Source organism: Microchirus variegatus (genome assembly GCF_963457635.1).
Source record: "Microchirus variegatus genome assembly, chromosome: 14".
NCBI lineage: Eukaryota > Metazoa > Chordata > Actinopteri > Pleuronectiformes > Soleidae > Microchirus > Microchirus variegatus.
Genome location: NC_139815.1, coordinates 22,277,512 through 22,288,352, shown reverse-complemented (window position 1 = coordinate 22,288,352; position 10,841 = coordinate 22,277,512). Strand labels below are relative to the sequence as shown.

Sequence of the window (10,841 nt, the reverse complement as noted above, 5' to 3'; positions counted from 1 at the left end):
TTTATACAGTATATTTTTGGTTTCTTTCAAATAACAAATTACTCTATTCACAGAATATACAGGTTAATAAACATTATGTTCACCATTTCTTTTTAGGGTGTGATCCCATGTGAGGCCATTATCAAAAATTGCATTTTTTTTTCCCCCATCCTCTCGTTATTTTTATTTTATTTTTTTCTCAGTGTCTGACTTATTCACATGCTTTTGTCTCAGTAAACAGCATGAACTCCTGCTGTTTGTCCAGTCAGTCAGGAAACTGTAAGAAAACCACAAAGACAATACAAGAGCAATGCCTTAATCAAGTCTGGTCCCACAAGCAAATCTTCTTTACCACAACACCAGAAGTCTCCATTTCCTCAACCTTTCTCTCACCCTGATCAGTCAGTTGTTTGTTTGTTTGTTTTGTGTGGAGTTTATTCTCTATTTTTTTTTTTTTTTACAACAGAGCCCATGAATACTGCTGTTGATCACAAAAAGTCAATGAGAGGAGACTGGGCCCTTTTAATACTGCATACCCCCCCTGACACAATATGAAGGGGGGGGTTCTATACACACCTGTAGTCTGGAAAAAATCTTTGGTTCATAACATTAGCAGTACGCAACAAACAGAACAGGAAAGACAGGTTCAGATCAACACCATACAACAACTTATTGGTCAAGTTCACAACACAATCTAAGCTTTTTTTTTAACAGAGACCATTGTCCAGTTAAAAGAAACGTCCGGTGCAGAAGTTCACTTCACAACTGTGTTTGGTCTATGCATAACGCACAGCTTCACAGGGACAATGTGGACAATCTGACAATGAAAACACACCAGAGGGAAACCACTCTCATGATACAGTTTCATGACTCAACGCTCACTTAGACGGCACAGTAAAATGTGTTTTTTTTAAGGGACTAAACTGGGCTGTAAGGCAAAAACAACACAGAGGAATCAGTACTACAGTACACTGAAAGTAAATGTATCTTTCAGTTCTTCTTTATACAGCATGGTGATAACATATGTAAACACACACAGATGCATGTAGTTCTTAATCAATTGTTGTTTTGGTGGAAAAGCTGATTGTTCTGAAAGAAGACTGCACTTTGCTGTGAATGAAATCCTGATTGTACTTTCTCTATTTTCTCTCTTGTTTTCACAAAACATCACAACAGACGAGTATGGACTTTAAAAAGTGCTAATTAATGAGCCCTTTTTTCTGAGCCCAAAAAGAAAACGACAACAACAACAACAACAACAATAAGACAAATTGAACAAAGAAACTAAGTCACGTTGCCGTCATCTCAAACCCCCTACTCCTGGTCCATTGTGGCACCTGAACTAACTGCAAGGTTCCTGTGGAGGTTGGGGTTCTGGCTGTGCCGGTTTCTGCTTCTCACAGAGGAAAATGAAGTATCACAGCCTGGGACTTTACACTTGTGAAGCAGTCGTAGATGCACAGTCTTGTAATGGGCTCTGAATGTGCCTTTGTTGCTGTAGACCTTTTGGCAGATGTGGCAGGTTATCGGAGATCCACCCCCACCTCCCTGAACCCCGACTTGTCCTCCCACAACACTGCCAAGGGTCCTCTCACCCCCAAGGGGTAACTCTTCGCCCCCCGATCGTCCCATACCGATCCCGTCGCAGCTTTCATCGCTGTCCTCCATGGGAAGCACCTCCTCTCCCTCTTCGGCACCTTCGCCTTCCTCGCTGCCCGCTCCGTCTGAGTCCCAGGAAGATCGTGCACTGCCGTTGCCACGAGGTGGTGCAGAGGAGGAGGTGCTCAGGTCCAGGACTGCACCGTCCTCCCCACCTCCACCACCTACTCCTGCTCCTCCCCCTAATCCCTCTGCCTCCCCCAAGGACAATGCATTGTCCATTGCAGCAGACATTTTGCTCATGGGGAAGACCAGACCCATGCGGTTGTGTCCTCGGAAGATGACGGAGGTGTGGCTGGTTTGGTCGCGATGGGACAGGTCTCTATCACGCTGGTCCTGGCTGTAGTCCAGACCAACAGAGTCTCTGTCTCTACAGTGGGATGAGGGTAAGTAGAGTGTGCTGGCGGGGCTGAATGATTCTTTGGTCAGTAGCTTGTGGTGCAGGTTCACATTTGCGCTGTGTCTGCAAAACAAGAACATACAGTATGCGCTTAAAAATCTATTTATAGTTGGACCATTCCACACTTAAGGACTGAAGCAAGAGAACAATACAGCTGATTCATTTTAAAGACAACCTCAACAAATGTAAAGACACTTAAACTTTGAATCTGGATGACTTTTTTTTTTAGGTTTTGTTGCAGTGTAGGCAGAATCTGCTGCAGCACTAATCTTCCCACCAAAGAGTCTTGTATGCAGACTGGTTGTAACAGAGCATCCAATAGGAGGACCCACTTTCTCTCTCTCTGAACTTCCCTGTGAATTGCCAACATCTCCATGATGGGCCATATCTTCAAAGGTCATTAAAAAAAGCCGAGTGCTGTTCTCCCGAGATAAGTTGATTTACATTATGTACTGTACATTTTAGAAGCCAGATGTGTCAAATCCACTCACACATGCTGTGTTTGTGCTCATACTTTTGTTCTGACTTGTCCGTTTTGTCTGTGCATGGAATCGTTATACATTTTTTGCTTGCATTGAAGACATCTGCACAGTCCTTTAAGGATATGGGTACAATTTGCATCAGTCTTGTGCCACTAAATCTGTCAAGCTTAAAGAACCAAGAGTCTTCTGTTTCCATGCTAACCAAACTAGATAAGCTGATTTCAATTCCTCCTCAACTGCCAGCACATTCACATGTTTCATGACTGAAAGCTGAGAAGTGGTCTGAGGCTAAACTGGTTTAGATAGAACTCGCAACAATCTCTTTTCAGAAACTGTGAAATGGTTTACAGTGCATCAGTCAGTGTTTGTGAAACCTTCACTGGAAAAAGAGGAAGAAGCCGTGTCTGCGTCTCACCTGTCTCGGCTCCTGCGGGAGGGGAAGGCAGCGTTGCAGCCGTCCACTGTGCACATGTGCATCTCCTTCAGGTGGACATTTTGGTAGTGCATCTTGACGCTGTAGGGGTCTTTAAAGGTCTTACTGCAGATTTCACAGTGGTGTGGCAGGTCAGCATTGGGTTCGAGGTGGGACAACCCTGAGTCGCCGTAGTCGTTGACAAATCCATCAGATCCCTCTTTGTCACGGTCTAACAGCTGCAGACTGGCTCCGTTAGTCAGCCTGGGGCCTCCCTCATCCCATTTGTCCATGGCGTGTAGCGAGTTTGCATGTTCCCTGTCTTCTCTTTCTTCATTGCCATTAGGTTCCTGATAGAGCAAACTATTGTCACAGTGGTTCTCCACCAGTCTGTTTTCAAAGGGGGACGGTGAACGAGTGATTACCTCGGTTTCATTTTGCCTTGGTCCATCATCTTTGCCGTTCCTCTCTATCATGTCTCTATCCATGGTTTGGTCGAACAGATGCTTGGGGCTGTCCTGCTCCCTCTCTTTGCCATTGTAAGCCCCCATCATCTCCTTCTCCTCCCCGTCTGGTCTGGTATACATGCGCCTTTCTGCTCGTCTACTGTCACACTCATCCTGGTCCCTGCCCTGTAAAGGAGCATCGTCCTCAGAGCTGCTGCCCTTGTCTATCTGCTCAATTCTTTCCACTTCCTCCTTCTCTATCTTAATGGGCATGCTCGACTTCCGTGACTTCTTCTTTGGTATTGGGTCTGTCATGCAGTGTTCAGGGGCAGAGACAGGTTTGACTGGCACAGAGGAGGACAACAGAGGAAGAGAGGGTAGTGTTCCTGGCGTGTTGGCAAGCTCTGCTGGAGTTACGAGGCTGCGGTAGAAAGGCAGGACTGGCTGTACTGTTTTCAAGTTGGGAAAGAGGATGCCACTCTGGCCCATACTGGGGAATGAGCTGCTGTGGAGTTTAGAACCAGCGTCGATGTGGCTCACCATGTAGCTGGATTTATGGCTTTCTGAAGAACACACAGGAATTGGGGTGCCATACTCCCTCTTTTCTCCTTCAGAGTTTTCATCACCAGATATGCTTCCCCGCAGGTCTTTGTCCCTGTTGTTGCGGTTCATGGGCATGTGTAGCCGTGGGTTAGGGTTGGCACTGTGGCGATTGCGACTGCGGAGCGAGCTGAACACCATGTTGCAGCCGTCGATTGTACACTTGTGCTTGATCTTCAGGTGCACTGCGTTGTAGTGGATTTTCAGTGTGCCTTTGTCGTAGAATGTCTTCTCGCAGGCGTTGCAATATACACGACCCTTCTTCAGAGAGCTTCCAGCACTTCCACCTGAGATCCCTCCACTACTACTCCCGTTCCTGTCAAAGGAGCGAAGTTTGCCGTCAGGTGACATCTGTGTTACGTCAGAACTCATGGAGGGCGTACATGGTGTGGAGGGTCCATCGGAGCAGTTGTCACTCGTGGAGAAGTCCTCTGCCTCGATCTTTGTGGTTATGGAGAGGCTGTCCATGGGCTTGTCTTCACACCTGTCTAAATCAGCAGTGAAGGAGACAGAGCTGGAACATAGCAGGCTGCTCTCTGGTGGTCTTGAAAGAGAGAGGGGGCTGTCCCTCCTCAGACCATCCTGCTCGTGCTCATCTCGCCTTTGACTTTGCTGCTCCACTGACCCACAGCACTGCTGTTGGTGCTGCTGGTGGTGCTGCTGCTGCTGCTGCTGCTGCAGTGTTCCCGTTGGTGAGCCCAGAAATGGTGCCGGGACAGAGCCTAGCAGCTGAAATGGCAGCATAAAGGCCATGCTGTTGATAAAGTTCTCAAAGTGGTGCATGCTGTTGCCACTTAACTTGTCGGCTTTGGATGTAGAGAGGTTGGCAACGGTGCGCGGCGTGTTGCGCTCAATGAAAGTGCGGATATCTGAGTTGGTGCGGGTGCTGGGGACCAACACTGCCTGTCCCTCCTTGTCCTGCAGAGCCATCAGCTCTACGATGGACTTGGTCTCACCAAAACGAAGAAACTGCTGTAGCGTGGCTATCTCCTCCTCAAACGTCATGATGGCCCACCGGTCCAACACCTTCCCCGCTACATCCTACAGACAGGGCAGGATGAAAGGAAACAGCGATATGGTGTAGGAAAGAGGAGGAGGGCAAGGGTATGAAGATGATTGAGAAGGAGAGCGAAAGGGGGGGGGAAAAGAAGAAAGACGAGAGAGCAATTTCATCATTAGCATTATAAGTGTCTGCTGGGTTTCTCATACATATTCAGAGTGTAGGTTAGATGACACACCCCATAACACAGACTGGCAAAGCAGCTAAATAAAGGAATCAGATGGAGTGTTAATATGAGGAGGCAGTGCAGAACCCTGAGAAGCCTCATTACACAGACACTTGGCGTTTCATCTCGCAGGTCATTTCTCTTCATTTAAATCAAGTGGGTTTACCCATTTTGTATCAATGGAAGCAGAAAGAGAACACAAACGCACACACACACCTTTGTGAGAAGACGCACTCATACACACACTCCCGAAAAAGCATGCAAAAATAAATATGTGCATGGACATACCACACACATTTAGTCACACATAAGGGAGGGAGGGGTGATCAGAAGGCGCTGCACATTGATCAGGCGGGTCCTCTCCCCCTTAAACCAGCAGCAATCACATGTGAGTTCAGATGTCTTTGAAAGTGAGCAGCGGCTTCGTGCCATAACCGTGATTAATATTTCATCACAGAGCATTCGTTGGGCGCCTGTCGAGGATTCCGACTCTACGTTTGCCATTAGTTGAGCTAACATGAATTAAACGTAGTCCGACTTGAATACTTGATGATGAACAAATCGAAGTGAGAGCTCACGCTGACATAGTGCCTGCAGCCTGTGCCGCGGCTGGCTTGGCTCGGGTTTGAGATGAAATCTGGGGCAAAAGACATAATGTTTACAAATGTACCCAGAGTAGTTTGAAGACCACCTCAAGATGGTTTCACCACGGCAACAAGCATTGCTATGCCAGAGAGTCCATGGCACCGGCGCCTCAGCTCCCCACACTCTTCAGTACTTCCTGAATCTTCATCTGACTGCGTCTCCCTCACCTTCCTCAGAAATTCCCTCTGTTGCTGACTCTTGCTCACTGATACTCTGTGTTTTATTTTCCCATGTCGGCCTCTAGACTGGATTTTCCAACTTGAGAGAAACAAAACTAAAACACTATCGTGGTATTGTTTTAATAGATAAACGAATACTTTGGAATTGTGGGAAGCTTTGTTTACAAGATTCAGATAAGAAGACTGATAAGAACGATGTGTGTAATAGGTGATAGTTCAGGTCATCTGAAGTGTGGCTATATGAGATGCTGATACACAGTCACCTCTGACTGATCTGTAATTGCCCCCTACTGACCCCCCGCACTGTGAGCCAGCAGGAGACGGGCGTGATCGCTCTCAGTGAAAACATGGCTGTCAGCGGGGACACAAGGAAAACAGATTTTAGCCACTTAACAAAAGGCTCACCTAGTAAAATCTAGGATTGTTAAGGATATCGTAAGAAAAATATTCTCCGCAGTGTCTCACCGTTAGACTAAAGTTGTTAAACTGATCACTTTCTCAGACCAAAATCCATGGACTTTAATCTCTTATGGGAACATGGAAGCTATTGCTTTACTGCTGCCTCATCTTCTAAAATTGGGCCACTAAGGTGAACACAAATCAGCATTTTAAAACTTGAAAGTCACAAAATAACCTGTATAAATTTACTGAGCGAGTGGATCGCCAATAAACCTGATGATTTTCTGATGGACTTCTGGTGTGGGAGGTAAGTGGATTACAAAACCACACAAATGTCTGATAAAAGTCAAAATGTCCAATTGGCAAAATACAGTGGTGAAGTTATTGTATTCTAAGATATTTGTGACTTAAGCAAGGTTAGATTTTTATTAGGTGAATCTTTTTTATTGTGTCCCCACAGACAGCCATGTTATCAAGTTTTTGGTGCCGGTATCTACAGAGAACACACCTCATACAACCATGCTGGAGTACTTTGTAAGCCTAATTTAACAGAGTGGAGAGAAAACAGCCGTCCAGGTCTTTGTCCAAAGTTGTTCTAGATTCTCAGCATTTGCAGCTACGGTAAAAGTTGCTCGACTTTGGTCTCTGTTTAAGCCCAATGGCCCAATGGTTGTTGGCCTGGAAAATAACTGCAGCATACAAGTATAAAAGTGCTCCTCACCTGGAGCACATATCCTCGTATGTAGTCCTGCAGGGTCCAGTCGAGGGCGTTGAGGATCTGGATGACCTCCTCCTGCTTGAGGACAGAGAAGAGACGGTCCAGGAGGATCTTGAGGCGTATGGGGATGGCTTGGGTGCCGTACAGCATCAGGCTGCAGATGTCAAACACCACGTTGGAGTGCACGATCTCCACCTGGCTGCTCTGGTACATGTGGTGCACCTTGAGCTTACTCAGGGCTAGAATGTACACACACACACAAAATGGACTGGATTAGACAACGTGAAACTATACAGTCCCCGAAGAGAGGATGCGATATAGGAAAAAAATAGAATGCTATGACAACACTGAGTAATTACTCCTTCAGTTATTACGCTCCATTAGTGCTCCATGTAGAGTGCAGTGACAGCCAGGATGACATGTTTTTTTATGTTTTGCAAAAGAGATGAGGCACCACATGATGGTTGCATCTAACCGAAAAGTTTAAGGAGTTGTTACTTTTATACAATGCAAATTTTGAGTGTCAAAATGTATATTATAAATATTATGGTGAGTACATTGGTTATAGTCTAATTTGAGAATAGTCATGGGATGAAAGAGGGTCAGCTCTTGTGTCATATAAGTGGCTCATTCTAGCAAAACACGACAGTTATCAAAGTGAGAGGTCAAGTGTCAACACTGCCCGAGCTGTGGTCGCCCTCGCTCAGAAAACAACCAATTTGCAGGTGGAATACAGATATATTACACCAGATATTTTATAATACCAGATATGTTCTAGTGTTGACTGAGACATGTCCTGATACATTCACGTTGACTTGTATCAGGACAAGAGATTACGGATGACCGTTTTCCATCTCGACTTCAAAAATGCTCTTCAACACACGAAGCTGGAGTTGAGCACGAGCAGAACTCCACTCGGCTCTACTGTATGAGCGTTTCAGGCAGAACTCTCAAACTTTAAAAAACCAAATCTTACCGTGTGCGACCCATCCATGCTTGCAGTTTTCACACTGGCGTCTCTTGAGCTTCCCAGGCTTGAAGCTGTCACAGTTACAGTTCACCAGAGTGCAGCAGATAGCCTGTTGGAAAAAAAAAAAAAATGGAAGTGGAAAATTAATTCCCATTTTACAGAATAAATGCAACACTCAGTGCTCACTTTAAATTCCCACTGCGTTTTCGGAAACAAAAGTCCAACAATTGGCCGTGTCTTTAATTTCTTATTATTTTTGACAGACTGTTGTAGCCACTCGCAGCCTTCATTGTCACGACAAGTGTCCATCAAAACAAACTAACTGAAGTGAATGTTGGCTAACAGAGATGGAATAAAGTGTGTTGTGCACATTAAGTGCTGGCCAACTGCTGCTTATGACAACACGTTTAAATTATGGTCACTTTTTTGTGCAAACACCCCAAGTCACAGTTGTAAAAAGTGAACTTTTTCACGAAGGACCTGTGAGTGGTTCAGACATTTTGCACCCCGAGGCTGTAGATAAATACAACGATTTAATATCTCATCACATTTCATAGAAAAAAAAACATCCAGGAAAACTATCCAGTCTGACTATTCAGCCCGATTTATACCACACTGTATCATCGTGCTACTGTATGATCGTGCTACTTTATCTGTGATTACGGTAGTTGGTCAGTGGCTCGATTGAAACAATGAAGATGATGAAACGTCTGCATGAAGAGGGTGATTGTTCCATTCACATGGTTTATATATTTATATGATATTACGGAAGAAAATGCATATACAGCTGTGTAACATGAGCGCAACATGTGATAGTGTATATATATATATATATATGTGTGTATATATATATATATATATATATATATATATATATATATATATACACATATATATATATATATGTGTATATATATGTGTGTATATATATATATATATATATATATATATATATATATATATATATATATATATATATATACATATATATATATACATATATATATATGTATATATATATATAAGAAAGTGAATATCATCCTTGTGCTGTCAAGGTGTATTTGAGTGTGTGTGTTTGTGTTGTGTGTGTTTGTAGCTCTTCTTATATTACACATGAAAAATGTATGACTGTCAAGTTCACAGAAAAGAAAGAAAAATAGAAGGAGAAAGAGAACATTGGACGTTTTTCCTCTGTGTATCTCCCATTGCCCTGTTTACCTGTGTGTGTGTGTGTGTGTGTGTGTGTGTGTGTGTACAGGGCAGGTCCACTCTCTCTCTCACACACACACACACACACACACACACACACACACACACACACACACACACAGGTCAGAGTACTGGCTAATGGTCTTTTTTTTCTTTTCAGGACGAACAGGCAGGAAAGTGCAGTGGACAGACTGTCGGAAGACTTGAAGTGAGTAGCCAACCGGAGTAATAAGTCTGTTTTTGTGGGTATAGCTGCTGACTTGGCACTGACTCCACAGCACTCATACACTGAAACTGACCCCGCTTCCCTTCTTCATCTGCTTATGGACAAAAAAAAAAAAATCATTCACACACCAGGAACCAAGGGGAAAAGCATCATCAGATTTATGATCAAAGCCAGTGTTGTTAGTGCTACATGCTGAAAACCTTGGAGTGGTTGTGCTACGGCACCTCTCTCCCTCTGCATCTATAATGCATGATCAGTGGGGTTTTAGTATACATGAGCGGCATGCGTAGCTCCTCGCTGGAGCTCCCTCTCCCTCTCTCTCCCTCCATAGGCGGAGAAGGAGAAAAAGTGTGGGTGGGTGGAAGGGTAGGGGGGCCTCCTCCTCCTCATTTAGTCATTCACTTGGTTCTGCGCTTGAGGCTGAGCTTGTCCTTGAGATCTGGCATCGCATTACTTCCACCTTACAATAACCTCTCATCGTTAGGATGGATAAACTGACCGAAGATGAAGGTGGTGGCAGCTACCTGGCCTTGAATCACTGTGCCATAGCGCTGGCCTTCAGTCCTTTGCTGTCTCGCTCTATCGCCCTCCCTGTTGGGCTCTGCGTCCGGCCCGGCCAGCTCGGCCTCCTTGGGACTGTTGCGAGGTATAATCTCGTCATCACAGAACACCAAGAAACAACATTTGACTGCCAACCCAATTTGACTCATCCACTATGGATCCATGCACCTCCCTGTACGCACTCACCAACCTGTGGCACATTCCAATATATAGTCTAAACCTGATTTATTTGTCTTAATCAGGGGTTTCATAGAAGGAGAATCTGCACAGAAATGTAATAAAGTGAAACCCCTATACTGAGAATGTCGCCTATGTGGAAATAATTAACACAGAGCGTTATTGCAGGTGACACGTTTGCATTACTGAAATGGCGCAACGGTTTCTGCTATCAGATAAATTGAAATTGAAAAGCTGAAAAGTTGCACGTCAAAGGCAACGTGTGGTTATTACGGTAATTTCACGCGCGCTGCTGACAGAAAATACAGCAAATCGGCGTCTTTGCCACCAGAGATGAGAGAGTTGGAAAAACACCTGTAGTTGTCATAGTTTTTGGCCTGACTCAAACACATGTTACTTTAAATATGTTATACTGTTCAAATTTCAAATTTAACATGCAAAAAAACACTATAGTGTTTTTTTTTTTATTGAAACGTTTTGTTTTTCTTCATCTTAAACTGTTAATACAGTATTTTGACAGTAAATGGCAGTAAATTGTAAACAACTGACAGTT

At 44.4% G+C, this 10,841-nt stretch overlaps 1 protein-coding gene across 1 annotated transcript; it reads right to left on the bottom strand.

The window, feature by feature from the left end:
• Positions 1–1,293: 1,293 nt before the first annotated feature.
• Positions 1,294–10,260, bottom strand: bnc1 (basonuclin zinc finger protein 1; the record flags this gene model as incomplete). The annotated part of the gene is made up of 5 exons (XM_083900605.1): positions 1,294–2,101; positions 2,936–5,019; positions 7,149–7,384; positions 8,122–8,224; positions 10,075–10,260. The coding sequence occupies 5 exons, from the start codon at positions 10,258–10,260 to the stop codon at positions 1,294–1,296; spliced, it is 3,417 nt and encodes a 1,138-aa protein (XP_083756731.1).
• Positions 10,261–10,841: the final 581 nt, after the last annotated feature.